Source organism: Kluyveromyces marxianus, chromosome 1, assembly GCF_001417885.1.
Source record: "Kluyveromyces marxianus DMKU3-1042 DNA, complete genome, chromosome 1".
NCBI classification, from domain to species: Eukaryota; Fungi; Ascomycota; class Saccharomycetes; order Saccharomycetales; family Saccharomycetaceae; genus Kluyveromyces; species Kluyveromyces marxianus.
In genome coordinates, this window is record NC_036025.1 from 1,609,364 (window position 1) to 1,627,873 (window position 18,510).

General features: G+C 36.9%; 9 protein-coding genes across 9 annotated transcripts; 5 read left to right on the forward strand and 4 right to left on the reverse strand.

Annotated features, from left to right (window-relative positions):
• Positions 1 to 225: 225 nt before the first annotated feature.
• MSI1 (Msi1p) lies at positions 226 to 1,518 on the forward strand (the record flags this gene model as incomplete). The annotated part of the gene is made up of 1 exon (XM_022822455.1): positions 226 to 1,518. One exon carries the CDS (start codon positions 226 to 228, stop codon positions 1,516 to 1,518), a length of 1,293 nt encoding a protein of 430 aa, XP_022674275.1.
• A 740-nt stretch (positions 1,519 to 2,258) lies between these two features.
• On the forward strand, positions 2,259 to 2,969 carry ATP4 (F1F0 ATP synthase subunit 4; the record flags this gene model as incomplete). Its single annotated transcript, XM_022822456.1, has 1 exon — positions 2,259 to 2,969. The coding sequence occupies one exon, from the start codon at positions 2,259 to 2,261 to the stop codon at positions 2,967 to 2,969; it is 711 nt and encodes a 236-aa protein (XP_022674276.1).
• A 317-nt stretch (positions 2,970 to 3,286) lies between these two features.
• AIM4 (Aim4p) lies at positions 3,287 to 3,707 on the reverse strand (the record flags this gene model as incomplete). Its single annotated transcript, XM_022822457.1, has 2 exons — positions 3,287 to 3,627; positions 3,701 to 3,707. The coding sequence occupies 2 exons, from the start codon at positions 3,705 to 3,707 to the stop codon at positions 3,287 to 3,289; spliced, it is 348 nt and encodes a 115-aa protein (XP_022674277.1).
• A 258-nt stretch (positions 3,708 to 3,965) lies between these two features.
• Positions 3,966 to 4,610, forward strand: MED8 (RNA polymerase II mediator complex subunit MED8; the record flags this gene model as incomplete). The annotated part of the gene is made up of 1 exon (XM_022822458.1): positions 3,966 to 4,610. One exon carries the CDS (start codon positions 3,966 to 3,968, stop codon positions 4,608 to 4,610), a length of 645 nt encoding a protein of 214 aa, XP_022674278.1.
• Positions 4,611 to 4,718: 108 nt separating this feature from the next.
• On the reverse strand, positions 4,719 to 5,825 carry RIM2 (Rim2p; the record flags this gene model as incomplete). Its single annotated transcript, XM_022822460.1, has 1 exon — positions 4,719 to 5,825. The coding sequence occupies one exon, from the start codon at positions 5,823 to 5,825 to the stop codon at positions 4,719 to 4,721; it is 1,107 nt and encodes a 368-aa protein (XP_022674279.1).
• Positions 5,826 to 6,412: 587 nt separating this feature from the next.
• Positions 6,413 to 7,315, reverse strand: RPL21A (60S ribosomal protein eL21; the record flags this gene model as incomplete). The annotated part of the gene is made up of 2 exons (XM_022822461.1): positions 6,413 to 6,884; positions 7,305 to 7,315. 2 exons carry the CDS (start codon positions 7,313 to 7,315, stop codon positions 6,413 to 6,415), a joined length of 483 nt encoding a protein of 160 aa, XP_022674280.1.
• Positions 7,316 to 8,227: 912 nt separating this feature from the next.
• Positions 8,228 to 8,815, forward strand: KLMA_10770 (uncharacterized protein; the record flags this gene model as incomplete). The annotated part of the gene is made up of 1 exon (XM_022822462.1): positions 8,228 to 8,815. The coding sequence occupies one exon, from the start codon at positions 8,228 to 8,230 to the stop codon at positions 8,813 to 8,815; it is 588 nt and encodes a 195-aa protein (XP_022674281.1).
• Positions 8,816 to 9,856: 1,041 nt separating this feature from the next.
• LYS21 (homocitrate synthase) lies at positions 9,857 to 11,038 on the reverse strand (the record flags this gene model as incomplete). The annotated part of the gene is made up of 1 exon (XM_022822463.1): positions 9,857 to 11,038. The coding sequence occupies one exon, from the start codon at positions 11,036 to 11,038 to the stop codon at positions 9,857 to 9,859; it is 1,182 nt and encodes a 393-aa protein (XP_022674282.1).
• Positions 11,039 to 12,492: 1,454 nt separating this feature from the next.
• On the forward strand, positions 12,493 to 18,279 carry MOT1 (DNA-binding ATPase; the record flags this gene model as incomplete). The annotated part of the gene is made up of 1 exon (XM_022822464.1): positions 12,493 to 18,279. One exon carries the CDS (start codon positions 12,493 to 12,495, stop codon positions 18,277 to 18,279), a length of 5,787 nt encoding a protein of 1,928 aa, XP_022674283.1.
• Between the last annotated feature and the right edge of the window lie 231 nt (positions 18,280 to 18,510).

Here is an 18,510-nt window from a genome sequence, read left to right on the forward strand (position 1 = left end):
ATTATGTATACACACGATATTAATACGGATCATGGGTCTCTCATAGAAAATATTGTATAGCATTTTTTATTTTATTTTTTTTGAAAATAAAATAAAATACTACTAGTATTAAGAAAGCATCAGCTTTGTCGATACGCGTTAGAGAGTACAGCTGGTAACTAGATACCAAAACGAAATATCTTAGTGAAATAACGTTACTTTCTACCTTACTTGAACTGTGTATAAATGGGTGATAGAGAAATGAACGATCTTATAATTGAAGAGCCTCCTGAACTAGGGTCTAGTATATCTGAAGAAGTTCAAAATCGATACACCAATTGGAAGAAGAACACCAGATTACTATACGACTATTTGAACACAAACACATCGAAGTGGCCATCGCTAACATGTCAGTTCTTTCCAGATCTTGCAGTCTCTAATGATCAACAACGAATCTTATTATCCTCTTTTACTTCACAACAACTTCCTTCTGATGAATCGCTCTACATCAGTTCTATTTCAACTATGAATCATATCAAATGGAGTTCTATCAATAACTTCGATATGGATGAAATGGAATTTAAGATGGATAATTCAGTAAAACTGAAAGTAAGAGAAAAGAACTTGCAGGCAGAAGTACGAATAACATACCCTGACGGAGATTGCAACCGATGTAGATACATGCCTCAGAACCCAGATATTATAGGTACGGTCTCATCAAATGGATCTGTATATGTGTTTGATAGAACAAAACACGGTAACAAGATATCTACAGGTAGGAAGTTCGAGATAGAGTGTCGCAGTGGCAATGAACAAGGTCAAGATGAGAGTGTATCGCTTGCATGGAACCATAATCTTGTAGGTATTTTGGCATCTTGTCAAACCAATGGGAAAGTGAACGTTTGGGACATCAAAAAATTCGATAAAAACACTCGCAGGATTGAAAAAACAACTAGACAAAGCATCACTGATTCCAATGGAGTGAATGATGTGTCATGGATGGTGAACCACACTTCTATCCTAGCCTCCTGTGGAGAATCGAACACAATATCAATTATGGACACCAGAAAATCACCAAACGAAAATGATGTTATACACCGTACCTCACACCTGGATGGAATTAATAGCATCGAATTCAACCCTAAAAATGATATGTTATTATGTACTGGTGATTCTCAAGGCCAATTGAAAGTATGGGATATAAGAAACTTTACGGAACCTGTGAGATCATGGCGCCATAGCGAAAACCAGGATTCCATCTCCAGTATACAGTGGAACCCACATATGCCTCAAATAGTAGCGTCTGCTGATCAGAATACAGGTCTAGTCAAAATATGGAACACATCAGAGTCGGGCGAAAATATGCTTCTGTTCGTCCATGGCGGTCATATGTTAGGCGTAAATGATATTTCTTGGTCTCTGCATACCAAATGGACAATCTGCAGTGTATCGAACGATAACTCGATCCACATATGGAAACCCGCAAATAACCTGGTAGAATCTGAATTAGGGTCCAATTGTAACAATACTATTCTGTAGCATTCTAATAGAATAGAATTTAACATAATGTATAGAAAATTACAATGAGATATTAATTACTGACACAGTGGTGTCAGTAACCGCACTTGTCGCCGAAGAGTATACTACTACAAATTCAAATACAAAGTACAAATACATATACATATACGAAAAAAGGTAGAGAAAACTACCCGGAAATATCACGTGACCGTGAACCAATCATAGGGCAATGTGAATCGATGGTGGTTACCTGAGGCACAAATAATACACCTGCAGATGCGAATATACAAGAAGGAACAGGGGACATTTTCAAGCAGATACTTAACACATGGAGTATTCGATTACTGTAACCTCTAAAATGCAGAACACGGGCGCCATGTTAGAGGTTGCTCAGGATGTGATCTCTACTTGACTGTTTAGCAATACTTCAATACACATCGTTTTTAACGGTATCTATGTCCTTTCTCTCTTTTCTATTGCAGGTGCAGACACCAAGAAAAAGATTTTTTTTTTAGTTTTCTGAGATTTTTAAATTTCGTTGAAAACCTTTAATTAAACATTTCTGTAGAACAGTTTGCTTGAATACAAGATATATATATGCTTTATTTACAGTGTATTTTTTATTTGGTAACCTCTTTGTTATCTTTGGAATAGATTTCAGGTTGATATCTGTTTTTGTTTGATACTCAACTTATCTTTTTTGCTTTGGAATAGTGTTCCAGATTGTTTAGGAGACAGAAAGATCAGTGAATCAATCAACCATGTTTCGTGCTTTGAGTTTGAAGGCTGCTTCCAGACCAGTTACTGTGGGCCTATGTGCTCGTCCAGCTCCAATTGCTGTTCGTTACATGTCCAGTCCAGCTCCACAAGACCCTAAATCCAAGGCTTCCTCTGTGTTGGATGCTTTACCAGGTAACACTCCATTGACCAAGACCGGTATCTTGGCCACCTCTACCGCAGCTGCTGTTTACGCCATTTCTAACCAATTATACGTTATGAACGCTGAAACTATCTTGCTTGCTACCTTCACCGGTGTTGTGTTGGCTGGTTGCAAGTACTTGGCTCCAGCTTACAACGAGTGGGCCGAAAGCAGAGTCAAGCAAGTTACCAACATCTTGAACTCCTCCAGAACCAAGCATGTGGATGCTGTCAAGGAAAGAATCGAATCTGTCTCTGAATTGAAGAACGTTTCTGAAACTACCAAGGTTTTGTTCGAGGTCTCCAAGGAAACCGTCCAATTGGAAGCCGAAGCCTTTGAACTTAAGCAAAAGGTTGACTTGGCTGCTGAAGCTAAGTCTGTTTTGGAATCCTGGGTCAGATACGAAGCTTCTGTCCGTCAATTACAACAACAACAAATCGCTGACGCTGTTGTCGCTAAGGTCCAAAACGAACTAACCAACCCTAAGTTCCAAGAAAAGGTTTTGCAACAATCCGTTGCTGATGTCGAGAAGTTGTTGGCTAACTTGAAATAATTTTAGTCATGATTATCTTCTTCTTCATTACCTTTCTCTTTATTCTTCGCACGATAGTAGTACTACTAAAACTAATGGGCCCCCTTTATGAAACTAGATATTCCAAAGATTTTACAAATAACTTAGAAAAAAAAAAAGCAAATACAGAAATACAGATTTAGTTCAACAATATTCATTGAATTATATCATGATTAGATTCGACTCATTCTGTCTTTTCCTTAAATAAATTTACAACACATCTCTTTGTATAGATGAAAATGGCGTATTTTTAACGACATAAAAATGAACTAACGTATTATCTTATCTCAATTATGTCTCTAAGACTTCTTGTCTTGATCGTTGTTCTGACCTTCTCTTTTGCGGTTAGGTTGGTTAAGAGATTTTGGTAACGGTATATCTTCAAATCCATCCAATCTTGGCGCTAAATTAGTCTCTCGTTGGAATGTTCTGGGATTATATGGGATGTTTTTTAATCCAAAAGGTGCCTTCCCAGATGGATTCCAATCAGGATCATAGAATATGCTCTTTTTACCAAGTTCATCACCAACTGGTTTCTTATTTCGAACAAAAGTCTCTGACTCTTGAACTACTTCACTTAGATCTTCATTTTCAATTGTCTTACGTTTTAGCTGTGATACCTGTTGGTGTAATGAATGTTCTATTTTTTAATTGAAATAGTTAGTCAATCAATATGTCTTCAATCAATAATAAGCAACTACTGTTATACATACTGTTCATCACTCTGTGTCAGCCTTCCTTGACTCCAATCCTCATTATATGGTATTGCACCAATGTTTAACTCTTATTTTCAGTATTATTGTTCATTGAATTGATGTATGGCCCGTAGGAAAGTGTCTATTCGATGATTTAAACAAAAAATGGGTTTTATATAATAACAAAAAATGTTAAAATCTTAGCTGTAATAACAATACAGATCAAAGGAATAACGTTGAATTAGCGGTTACTCGAAAAAGTCCACTCTATATATCAAATCGAATGTCAGACACTCCTTCGAACGCAGATCCACTTCAATCATCTGTTTCAGCAGATTTCAGCAATGTACCAACACAAGCTCTTGATGCACTACGAATGAAGTTATCGCAACTCACTGCTTCATTGGCCAAAATACGAGATGAAATGTCAAAAGCTGAACTTCCGCAATGGTACTCACTACAGGCACAATTGATGGTCACGCTTACGCAACTCTCATCTCTAACAAATACTCTCGATCATTATGAAGAAACTTTAGATTCGACAGTAGCATATCCATTGCCTTCTTTCCCCACAACAGCACATGAAGGTTTAATCACGACTTTGATGAGGAAAAAAAATATTCCTGAGGTAGATGAATGGATAAAAGATGCTAGAGAGACCAATGGAATTGATGTCGAAAACCTCTCTGATGAGGAAATCAAAAAACTCATCAACAAAGATAAGGACATCACAACTTGGGCTACCAAGTGCATAATAGATGAAAGGTCGAAGCACTCGTATAATGGTCTTCACTCTGCAAAAGAGTTAAAAGAACTTTCGATGGATGAAAGCAGTAACATCTATCCATCTTCGGTGTCGACTGTAAAGACTTCAAGGCCATTTAGTGTGGACAAATTATTGAAATTTGTCCATCAAGGCGAAATATAAAATGAAACTAAATTCTATCTACAGGAAATTTTAAGGAGTAAATACATGTCACATAAGGTCATTAAGTAATCGAACGCATTAGGTGGTCATCAAGGAATTGACATTTGTTCATGACAATAGTTTAATTACTAGTTCCCATGTCCCGAACATAATGATGCTGTTGGGTACTGTTCTTAATAAGTGCGGTGTTAAACCACTATACATTGAAACAAATCCTTCTTCTTTGATAATTACTCTGAATGACTGGACTAGGCCGGTGTATTTTAATTTACCGTTTTCCATTGGCGCTTGTCTCAACCTGGTTCTAACAACTTCATGTGGGTATGTGACAATACTTGCAACAAATTTGGCCAAACCAGCACTACCTGATCTTTGACACCATTCTTTAATCTTTTCAGATGTATTTTTTTCACTTTCATTGATATGACCAAATTTCTCAATTGATCTTTCTTTGATAACTCTCTTCATTTGCTCGTATAGAATCCATTGAAGGATACCTTCCACAGAACCCAAATAAGATGCGCTAAGACCTTTATAAAGTCCCAGAATTCCTTCATTTTTTATCACACTTTTGATACAATCCATCGAATTTTTATACTGCTTTGTCCCTGCTTTATCAAGTTGTAATCTTGTTTTCACTAGCCAAATAGGATTTGTGACAGTAGATGTAGCCCACCCAGCTGTTGCTGCCGCTAGTAGATGGATCCATGGTGCTTCTTTACCATCATTTAGAACCTGGGAGTATATATCCTTAGTAGTTCCGTACGTTAAGAAATTAATACTTCTAGCGGGAACAACTCCTACTAAATTTGGTCCTAACCCTTTGAAAAGACTCCTAAACCCTTCTTGGCGGTAGACATTTCCAATAATACCAAATGTCTCCTTAAAATGTAATAAACTTCTAGAGATGAAATGAATTCCACCAGTGCCCTTGCTTACACCAGCTGCAGATTTGTACTGAGCCTGAAAGACATCACTTTGCAACCTAGTCTTGACAACATCAAACGGACAAGTAACAATCGCTCCAGCCATTCCACCAATACCACCAGCTACGAAATGGACCCATGGTTTAACAGGCTGTTGTTTGTCATCTGGTGGATTTGGTAAATTTAGACGGTCAGCACTTTTCAGGTTGGCATTATTCTCATCACTACCTAGAAAAGGAGCAGATTCAATTGCATCTGTTTCTAGTTTCTCGATATCTACTTTTTTCATCGCTAGAAATATTCAAACAGGTTAACGTTTTGATATATTGTCTGTTTGTAGATACTACACTTGTATTTTCTGCAGACGCTTTCTTATGAAGAAACTGACTATGAGGAGAATGATTAAGTCAGGGCGCTTATAATCTAACGATAAAAATTCAACTTCTAATAATTCGCCACTTGCGTCTACGAAAGCTCGCAGTACTCAGTTCACTACAACCAACTTCGGGAAATCAGGTACGTTTTGTTTTTGTCTGCTACCTGTTATCAGCTTATGGTATCACCGGTTTCCAGAGATGAGATGAGGTTCAAATTTTTAAACATTTATATATTTAATTACTTTTTATGAAAAAAACAAAAACTGACACAGAACGAGCTGTCAAGCATTTGAATGTAGTCATAGTTATAGAATGACAATGAATTCGCCTAATTTAAGATATTATTATTTGGTGAAAACCTAAAAGCGCCTCCTGAAAACAGTTGTTGTAATTTGACTGAATAGTTGTTACTATTATATTATATCTTTAACGAGCAATTCCAATAATATATAAAAACTATAAACAAAAACTTTGCAAACCATGACACTGAGTTTAGAGATTAGATGAAAGTTTCGTATGGAACTGGAGCCAAAGTTTGAGGAACGTTACCTTCAGTGGAAACGACACGGGATTCCTTTGGTTGAGCTGGTTGTCTTTTTAGTTGAACGGCGACACCTTGAGCCTTAGCTTCAGCCTTCTTGGCAGCGTTAGCCTTAACTCTTTCCAAAAATTCTTGTCTACACTTAGAGTGCTTGATGTGTTCAACTCTCAAGTTCAATCTCTTTTCCAAGTATCTGTTACCGACCATCTTGTTGATGATAACACCGACAGAGGACTTGGTAACGTTGTAAACAACACCGGTCTTACCTTGGTAGAACTTGTGTGGCATACCCTTGTGGATGGAACCGTTGGCCTTGATGTCAACGATGTCACCAACCTTGTAAACCTTCAAGTAGGTAGACAATGGGATGGTACCGTGCTTTCTAAAGTCACGTTGGAACATGTAACGAGTACGAGATCTGTAACCGTGTCTATTTTAAAATTATCATTGTGATAATGATGGTTAGTAAAAATGTCCATTAACTATTGATAATAGCATTAGTTTACGTTTCGTCATGAACATTGTTGTCATTTCTGTAGAGCACAAATGGAAACTTTAGCTTGTTTTGTCCTTGCTGGTGCTTGCTTTCCCTCCTTATTGTCAAAGTGCCGTTGCAGGATATTATATTTGGTACTGAACTCAAAAGATCACTTCATAGCCACTTTAACTTGCCATGAATGACATTATTACTATAGGTTCCCACCAAAAGTTGTTATTCGGTATAATGATGCATTCCTGTAGTTCTAACTTAGTGGAGTGGATTTCTCAATACTGTATTCCATATCATTAAAATAACGATCAATATTCACTTCAAAAACGCCTAAACAATTGTAACGATAGTACCACATACGATTTACCCATTTTTGCTGATTGATCCTTAGTTGTTGACGGGGTCTTGAGCCTGACACAGAAACACCTATTCAATACTATGTGATTCAAAACTTTTTCATTTTGTATACTATAACTTGTCTAATACTCTAGAAACTCATACAATATTGCAACTTCCAGAATCCAGACTTCCCAATCCAATACAATGGTTACGCCAGAGCAGAATAGAGGTGGGTCCACCAAGCTGCTGCTAGGACACCGGTGCTAACGCTAGGCAGAGAAAGAAAGGAATGCCAATGAGGAGGGGAGAGTCTAGGTAGGACGGCACCCAGCTAGAAAGAGAAGGTTAGAAGGGGCGCTCCAGCTTAGATGCTGGGAAGTGGGCTGACATTCGTGGTTGCGGGAAACCGAAGTTTTGCGTTGGGTTTAGACAGACTTCGAATGAGAAAATGTGGGACAACAAAATTATTATTTTTCACACTACATTTCCTCATTGGGTAATATTTTATACAAAGATTAAATATTTAAATAGGTATGGGTGTTAGACAGTCCCGTGATTTATATTATCTGGTAAGCGTCAAATCTGTTTTGGGCATATCAAACTACGTTTTAAGATATCTGGATAATTGGCAGCTAGTCAGTCACCTTGAATGGAATTTAGGTACTATTATACTTAATCATATCCAATAGATTAATAGTTCCAATAATACAATTAATTAACATAATATACACCTAAAATTACCGTTTGATAAATCAGAGAATGATATTAAAGAAGCTATTACACTCAAAATTCCTTAACCCGTCAATGCGAGAGAATTAATCTATATACAGTTCGATGAAAAGCAACGATGAGTCTTACTAGTTTCTAATCATAAAACTCTGAAGTTTGAAGAAGAAGGGATAAAAACAAAAGAAGCAATAGTTATAAATGATTTAAACTTTGCGATGCAATTATTCTTCGTCAGCTTCTTCAGCACCACCAGCAGCAGCAGCTCTCTTTCTAGCAACTCTACCTGGTCTAGCACCACCGAATGGAGAGGTTCTAGCGAAGTCGATGTGCTTTTCAGATTCCAATCTAACCATGAAAGATGGAATGTTGACGATTTGCTTACCGACAGCAATGTGTCTTTGGGTAATCAAAACTCTGGCGTGGTGGACAGACTTGGCCAAACCCAACTTGTAGACTTGGGTTTGCAATCTTCTTTCCAAGAAATCTTCAATCTTCAAAGCCAAGACATAATCCAACTTCTTCTTGTCTTCAGACAAGACACCAATTCTCACCAATCTTCTGATCAAAGCATTACCTTCGAACAATCTCTTTGGGTCCTTTTCGTCTCTGGTCAACAAGTCTCTGGCAGCTCTTCTGATCTTAGACAATTGGAAAGAAATTCTGTAGATTTCTCTCTTGTTCTTCAAACCGTATTCACCAGCCAACTTCAATTCGGCATCCAAACGAGCAGATTCGTAAGGTCTCTTTGGGGTAGAGTAAGTCTTAGAGTAGGTTCTTGGGGCTCCTGTTGTAAAAGTTATTAGTTGTTAGTGAAAATGTTTTCCAATATTTGCATGCAAAGATTGACGGATAGACTATGCTTCGCTTGCAATTAGAATGCAAACAGTTGGTCAAAGATGACTGAACTACGAGGAATTATAAACGGGAATAAACACTCACGAAACAACAAATAAAGACATGATCCTGATGCAAACATTTGCAACAAGAATGGAACTGATATGCAACAACGCTGAAAGTTTCTTGAACAAACAGTGATATACATGCACCACCCATATTTCGGAAACCTGTACGGTTTTGAAATTATGCATGCCTACTTCCGTTCCTTGTGCTGAAGTGTCGGGTTTTCAACGACAAGGTAATATTGGAAGTAAGTTATATGCATTTTGGGTGGAGTATCTGCTCCATAGTCAATATTCATGATTCATGAGGACCCGAACCTCGAAAGGAAAGATAATGGCTTTAAATAAAGCCAGCGTTCTTTCCCCCACTTTAACTTATCCAATGTAGAAAAGTTAAACTGTAGTAGAGTACATCAATGAAGTAAACTGGTGTTATGATACCACATACTTGGCATTGTGACTCGATGATTCTTGGTTTCTTTAGTTCTTGCTTGAAGAAATGTATGTCTGAAGTAACAATCTGCTTTTTATACTAATCGATGTTCTCAGCGGTATTGATTTCTGTATTTTTCAGCGTCCATCCAAAAAAAACAAAAAAAATTAATGAATTCAAAAAAGGAAATGTTAAGAAATCATATTTTTGTTTATTTTAATGATGTACGGATGTATGTTGACAAAACAGTCCTTTTCAATCTCCTTGTTTTTGTCATTTTCTCTTTCTATAAGGTAATCATTTATTATTCTCGGGAGATTAACTGGCAGTATATTTGACGCTCATTTAAAGTGTAAATGCGGCAGTCTGATAAATACAGTTCGTTAACAATGTTATAGTAAAACTAACAGACGAATTCAGTCATACATATTTATTCGAAAATAAAATACTATATATTTTTAGGATTGACCGCTAATAGGAAATTAACGATTATCTGACAATATAATAATTAATCATAACTCCGAATGGAAATTTTTGATGATAGTATCCACATCTTCGATACTCAATTGACGCACGTCACCGATTTGTTTGATCTTAGATGTAACTTCTTTGACTTGATCGTCTGATAGGTTTAAATTTAGTTGTTCGACACGAGATTTGATAGCATTCCATCCTGTCAATCTGTTAGCAAAGTGAATATATCTCTTCATACCAAAGTCTTCTGGATTTAGAATCTCGTAAGTGGAAGGGTTGGCCAAAATAGCCTTGGCATGAATACCCGCTTTGTGTGTAAATGCACAGAATCCTGTAATTGGGTTGTTAAACGGTAGGTTGACATGAACTGCGTCAGCGACAAGATTCTCTATGTCACGCAATTTGTGTAGTTTATATTTGGACTTAACGTAATCTGGTGCAGATACAATCATCCTTGCCATTAGACCACCAAGGGAGGTTATACCGTTTCTCTCCCCAATTCCTAAAACCGAAACATCTATCAACCTTGCTCCTGCTTCTAAAGCAGAATAAGAATTACCGATGGCACAACCTGTATCATCGTGGAAGTGACACTCAATATCACACGACACAACACTTTTTAAAGTTCTAACCAATTCATAAACTTGTCTTGGATTTGCACATCCGACAGTGTCTGCAATACCAACTCTATTAACACCAATTTTATCAACAGTTTTGTAGATATTCAAGAGATCAACAATATCGGACCGAAAAGAATCCTCCGAAGAAAATCTAATTTCAAGACCTTTAGATTTGACGAACTCAATGACCTCAACAGCAGATTTTGCAATATAATTCATATCCTTACCGTGCGAATATTCTCTCAAGAATTTTGAAGTGCCGATGACTACATCGACACCGTCTACGCCGGTTTCTACAGCCACTCTTGCATCGTCCATATGACAACGAATGTGCGTCAAAATTTTAGCCTTCAATCCAAGTTTGCAAATAGCTTCGCAGTCCTTTCTGGACTGTTCGGAGGCAACTGGTGAGGTGAGTTCGATATAGTCAACACCGAAGTCATCTAAAGCCTTTGCGATTTCAATCTTTTTTTCAGTGGAAAAGAACGCATTGGCAAACTGCTCACCTTCTCTCAAAGTTGATTCAATAAGTTGGAAATTTCCGACATTCGATAACACATCATTTGGGGATGGCGCGTACGGATTTGAGTTCACAGACATGATTTTTTTTAATTTTCAAAAAACTGTACTTCTTATTAAGGTGCCTTTGCCTATTGCTTTGTCATTCTGATGACCTTCAAGTAACAAACCAAATTTATGATAATGGTTTGCCAAAAGAGTTATATATTTTGCCTTCTTATATATACACCTTTCGTTTCGATGACATGGGATTCCTGCACCTAGTTCGATGCATACATAGTTATTTTTTCCTTGTGATGAGCTACATACTTAAGAGTCATTTTGCACCTAGTCATTTCCTTTCCTCTCACCTAGAAGTTCTCGAAGAAAACCAGTCTTTGCTTTCTCGAACATGGAACATGGCGTGTCGAAACTGTTCACAACAACGAAGTTCCACCGGAAAAATGAACTGTATAAAAGTAATTCAATGAGAAAGAAAATTGAGTAACTGCTCTTTCAGGAATCGAATTGAAGAAACGCCGCTTCGTCATTTGATACGTTCTCATGCTCTTCCACATTTTTTTCTCAATGCAAGGTCCTCCTATATTAACTAAAGAAAAAAAAAACGAAAAGCAGAGTGAAATACCCTACAATATTATGTTGGTGGTGTACGGGTGAGGAAACTTCTCGCCTACGTGTGTTTAAAATATATGTGGAACAAGACGATTCAGTTGTAACTAAGTTGTTTTCATTAGGTTGTTTTTTTTTTTTGAATAGAATTTAAACCATTATTATTCGCCGTAGCGCTATATACAAAAAAAAAAGAATGAGCTTAACACCTTAGTAGGCCCATAGACTTTATGTCAATTACACGTTTTTTTTTTTTCTGAAGTAGAAGTTAAGCTTTTGTTTTCAATAGCGATTCTTGGAACCTAACTATCTAATCAAAATATATATAGTACCACCGTTTGAATTCCTTTCTGCAGGTAATTGCTATTTTATAGTGAGGATATAGGCGCCAAATTTTTTTTTCAAGGTATAAAACATTAATATCCTTGAATCTGGCGATGATCTAAATCGTAGGTGTCAGAAAACGATTTTTTTTTTTTTTCGGAGGAGACTGGAACAGTGATCTTTTTTTTTTTTTTTCTCTCCTTTCAAAAAATTTTTCATTATTTGGATTTTTAGACGGAGACTACGATATTATTTCTTTTTGGACTTCATAAGATTCTGATATATAAAGGTTTATAATTTTGGCGTTCTTTTTTTGTTTTGGTCTCAGCGGCAGAATAAACAAATTGGAAAACAATAACAAACAGCAGTAACAAAGATTACAAGAATAGCGCATAAAAAGACGGTACCTACTTGTTGAGTACACATAAAAGATAGAAACTGTGTTTTAGTACCTGGTATACCCTATTATCGTCTTTTATCTGTTTGTGTTTTTGCGTGAACAATTTTTTGAAGGGTGTACAGACATACACATACACATATTTGATTTATATTTCATAGTATTATATTCCGGAAAAGTCAAATAAGACTGAACTTACAAAGTAATGTCATCGCAGGAATCACGGTTAGATAGACAAGTGATATTGTTGGAGACGGGGTCCACCCAAGTGGTACGGAATATGGCCGCAGACCAATTAGGTGATCTAGCTAAACAGCATCCTGAACAAACTCTTCCATTATTATCGCGCGTTTATCCATATTTACTGTCGAAAAACTGGGAAACAAGGGTTACTGCTGCGCGTGCGGTAGGAGGCATCGTGTCACACGCCCCTCTCTGGGACCCTAATGGTGAAGATGATGACCTAAGCGTTAAAAATGAGGAGAAGAACAGCAACACTAATATTAATAGTAATGATGATAGCAATTGTAATAATATTAATAGTAACATTAATGACGATGATGACGATAATAATAATGATGATGATATAACCAACAGCCATAATGTAGACGTGAAAAAAGAAGAAAATGGGCTGTTAGAGGTAGACTCTGCCAAGGTTAAAATTGAACAAGAGATGAAAGTAAAATGGGAGGAATTATCGCATACAGAAGAATGGTTAAATTTACAAGATGATACACATTATTTAACTTTGGATAACTGGAATCTGAGCCAACTCCTTAAATCGGGGAAAACTCTTTTGGCATCAAGCGCTAATGAATTTGATTCCAATGAATTGAACACAAATATAGGGTCCACGGATGATGATAATAGCCAGATACCTAACACGAAACATTTAAAAAGGGGAAATTCATCTTCAGATCTCAAAAAGGAGCAAAGCGTAGACTCGGTAACAGATGAAGCCACCTTTAATTCACCAAATGGAACAAGGCCCACTGCACCTCCCGAATCAAAAAGCTCTGCAAGGATGTTGGCAATGGCTAGAAGAAAGAGAAAAATACAAGCGAAAACAGTAAATAAGAAACCGGTCGATTTGTCACAATCAAATGCAACACGTAATATGCTAGCTGCCAACGTTGACGAACCGAGTAACTCTCCAACACCTTCTCCAACAACCTTAACAAACCCAAAATTAGAGATTACAGAGCAATCAGATGAAAAAAGATTGATGGTCGAATCAATGGTTCAGCCTATCTTAGAGAAGCATGAAAAAATCAGTGGTTTCGTATGGCAATTTCAAGGCATATATGAGCTACTTGTAGAAAATCTCACAAATGAACAATGGGAGACTAGACACGGTGCGGCTCTTGGTCTTCGTGAATTGATGAAAAAACACGCCCCAGCAGTTGGTAGACTAAGAGGTGAATCCAGGAAAGCGAACGATTTAAGAAATTATCACAGTTTAGAGGATTTAGCAACTCGCTTATTGACAATTTTTGCATTAGACAGGTTCAGTGATTTCATAAATGATACTGCTGTTGCACCGGTCAGAGAATCAGCTGCTCAAACTTTAGCAACGCTATTGCTACACCTAGATGATGAAGTTGCATTAAAAGTCTTTTATAATTTAGAACAATTGGTTCTCCAAGACCCTAAACTGACAGGATCACCCAATAGAATCTGGCAAGCAACCCACGGTGGTCTACTAGGTATAAGATACTTTGTGTCTATCAAGACGGATTTCTTGTTTAAGCACAATCTTTTGGATAACGTAGTCAATGTTGTATTGTACGGTTTAAAAGAAAGTGATGATGATGTCCAAAGCGTGTCTGCAGCAATTTTATCTCCAATAACATCACACTTTGTCCTTCTCAATACAGAAACACTTGATCTCGTTCTAACAATTGTATGGGGGTCATTGACACATCTAGATGATGACCTTTCCTCTAGTGTTTCCTCTGTCATGGATCTTCTAGCCAAACTCTGCAAACATGAGCAAATTCTTGCAGTTTTAAAGCAGAAAAGTATCGACTCACCTTCCGAATGGTCGTTTAAGTCATTAGTTCCTCAGTTATATCCATTTTTGAGACACTCTATCACAATGGTGAGAAAGTCGGTTTTGAATCTTCTTTCCGCTTTCTTATCGCTTAATGATAATTCCACTAAAAACTGGATTAACGGAAAGTTATTCAAACTAATTTATCAGAATATTCTTTTGGAACAAAATGAAGAAGTTTTAGAATTATCGTGCAATCTTTATACATCCATGCTCAAAGGATATAACGAGAACAAAGGCCAGGAAAAAAGTATCGACTTTGTGTTCAGCAAGTACTTGACTTCTATTCTACACTTGCTTATTACACCAATAGGTGAACAAGGAAAAAATTATGCTATGGATGTTCAGCATATTACAAAACCCTCTTCAAGTTATTTAATAAATCTTGAAAGAAAACGTTCAAGTAATGTTACAAATAGCAACACGATAGTGAGCCCCCGCAGTAACTTAGTGAATATTGACTCTCCAATGCTCGCTGGTGATGTAACCCTTCTTGGATCTGATATTATATTCAATACCAGAGTAACAGCTGCAAAAATTTTAGGTTTAACTCTCTCATATTTTCAAGAATCAACTTTAAAGTCATTCTTTGAAAATGTATTAGCAAGTTGCTTGGATCTCCCTTACGCAACACCTAGAATATTAGTCGCTATTGTCCTATCGGCTTTTTGTTATAACTGGAAACACGTGCATGGAAGAGAGGTGCCAGCCTTTGTTTCTTCCCTTTTCAGCGAAACATTCCTCAAATTCTTAAACGGTTCGGTTGAGCTACCTGTTTTCCGCGAACTTACACCAATTTTGAAGGCATTAAGAACACAATGTCAAAGTTTAATGTCGACCTTCGTCGATGTAGGAATGCTACCCCCACAAAGGGTCCCACCTATCGCAATTATTGTAAAAGGTGAACCTGAAGCGGGTCCAGAGGCTTTCTCTATTCAAACAGCTGAAAAGGTACAAACAGAATATTATGCTAAATTATTTTCGTTATTACCTAATGCACAAAAGATACTAGCAAAGAAGCCATTAGAAGATTCTTGTTATAGAGTTACTAAGGCAATTGAATCAGCTAAAGAATCTGAATGGGAAAGGCAATCTGGCGTTCTCTCGAGTTTCGCTTCAGCGGTCATGCTAATAGACGGTTTGCCAAACAAACTAAACCCAATTATACGATCTTTGATGGACAATGTCAAATCTGAAAAGCATTCGATTTTACAGCGCACTTCGGGTGACAGTGTCATAACATTGATTAACGAACTAATCAAAGCTGAGAAGAATAATGTCGTCAACAAGATTGTTAAGAATTTATGCGGGTTTTTATGCGTTGATACCACTGAAATCCCAGAATTTGATCCGACGCACACCACAGTTATAATGACTTTATTAAATGAAGCAGCCAGTTTATCTTTACAAGAAGATGCAGAAGTTAAGAAGATATCTGAGGCAGCCCAGATTAAAAGAAAAGGTGGCCTCTATACTTTAAGCCAACTTTTATTGTCTTATCAAGATAAGGCGTTGGATGCTGTTCCTCAATTGAGGAAAAGTCTTCTCGAACCACTAGATAAAGCTGAATTACTATTGCCTGATGAAAATGGTAACTTCGATCGTAAAATTGGTCAAGAGATTGTTGACGCATTTGGAATCATCAGATCACTGTTTACCTATATGTCAGAAAATATTCAGCAAGAGGAAATCTTGTCAAGACTCCATCTCTTCAAAACCTTCTTAAAGTCTAATCTTGCAGTCATCAGATACTCTGCTGCCAGGACATTGTCAGAGCTTGCTTGCCACAAGCCAGTGCAACTTATGTCTTATATTATCACAGATATTTTACCAATGTTGAATAATGCTGGATCTGTCACTGATAGACAAGGTGTCGTTGAACTCCTCTACCATCTCTCCATTCAATTGCAGAGTGAAATTCTTCCTTATGTTGTCTTTTTGATTGTTCCTTTGCTTGGTAGAATGAGTGATTCGAACGAAGATATTCGTAAAATCGCAACTACCACATTTGCATCAATTATCAAATTAGTTCCATTAGAGGCTGGTATTGAAGCTCCGGTTGGATTATCTGAGGAATTAATGAAAGGTAGGGAGAAGGAAAGAGACTTTATTCAACAGATGATGGATCCATCCAAAGCCAAGCCATTTAAACTTCCAGTTGCAATCAAAGCAACATTGAGAAAATACCAGCAAGAAGGTATTAACTGGTTAGCATTTTTGAATAAATATCATTTACATGGGATATTATGTGATGACATGGGTCTTGGTAAAACTTTGCAAACTATTTGCATTATGGCAAGTGATCAATATCTAAGAGCAGAAGACTATAAGAAAACGAAGTCTGAAAAAACTCGCCCTCTTCCATCATTAGTCATTTGTCCTCCCTCTTTAACAGGGCATTGGGAACAAGAATTCCAGCAATATGCCCCCACATTGAAAGTGCTTGTTTATGCAGGAGGTCCATCCGTTAGATTGCCTTTGCAGGGACAAGTTCCTACAGCAGATATTGTTATTACATCTTACGATGTTGCCAGAAACGATATTGATTTTGTGAAAAAGTTTGACTATAATTATTGCGTACTGGATGAAGGACATATCATCAAAAATTCACAATCGAAATTGGCTAAAGCTGTGAAATTGATCAATTCCAATCATAGGTTGGTTTTGACTGGTACGCCAATTCAAAATAACGTAGTGGAGCTTTGGTCTTTATTCGACTTCTTGATGCCTGGCTTTCTTGGTACCGAAAAGATGTTCCAAGAAAGGTTTGCAAAGCCCATTGCAAGTTCTAGGAATAGTAAAACATCGTCGAAAGAGCAAGAAGCTGGTGCGCTTGCATTAGAAGCATTGCATAAGCAAGTTTTGCCATTTATGTTGAGAAGGTTAAAGGAAGACGTTTTATCAGATCTTCCTCCGAAGATCATTCAAGATTACTACTGTGAATTAAGTGATTTACAAAAACAACTTTACAATGATTTCGTTAAAAAGCAAAAGAATGTTGTTGAGAAGGATATAGAGAACACCACTGATGTTGAAAACAAGCAACATATTTTCCAAGCTCTCCAATATATGAGGAAATTGTGTAACCATCCTTCTCTAGTCTTGAATGCATCTCATCCTCAATATCACCAAGTTCAAAGTTACCTATCTCAAACTGGAATGGACCTTCATGATATAAACCATGCACCAAAGTTGGAAGCATTGAAAACATTGCTCCTTGAGTGTGGTATTGGTCTGCAAGATATTGAAAAGAAAACCAACAGAAATCCTTCAATTGACAATGTCATCAGTCAGCATCGTGTTTTAATATTTTGTCAATTGAAGGACATGCTTGACATGGTTGAAAACGACCTTCTTAGAAAACATTTACCGTCTGTCACCTTTATGCGCTTAGATGGTAGCGTGGATTCAAGAGATAGGCAAAAGGTTGTTCGTAAATTTAACGAAGATCCATCCATTGATTGTTTGTTGTTAACTACCAAAGTCGGTGGTTTAGGGTTAAACCTTACTGGAGCTGACACTGTCATTTTTGTTGAACATGATTGGAACCCTATGAATGATTTGCAAGCAATGGATCGTGCCCATAGATTGGGTCAAAAGAAGGTGGTTAATGTTTATAGAATCATCACAAAGGGCACTTTAGAAGAGAAAATTATGGGTCTTCAGAAGTTCAAGATGAATATTGCTTCTACAATCGTGAACCAACAAAATGCAGGTTTATCCTCGATGAATACACACCAGTTATTAGACTTGTTCGATGCTGATGCTATTCCATCGCAAGAGAAATCAGAAAAGAAGAAATCTGTCGAAGAAATCGCAAACGAGACTGGTTTAACAGGTAAGGCTAAGGAAGCAGTTGGTGAACTAAAAGAATTGTGGGATTCCTCACAATACGAAGAAGAATATAACTTAGATAACTTCATAAAGACTTTAAGATAAACACTTTAAGTAACTAAATATCATAATGGTATTGTAATATTTCATAATTTTACTAATTGGTACTTAAATGTTAAGATTTATTCTTTAATTTCTATTGTAGTTTCAATTTTTTTTATTATTTTTTTTCTATTGTTATTTTTTGACAATGGTTACAGAAAAAGTTGCAAGAGTTAACATACTAATGCCTATGTAACTTTATAAGAAGGGAATAACATGATATTATAATTTTAG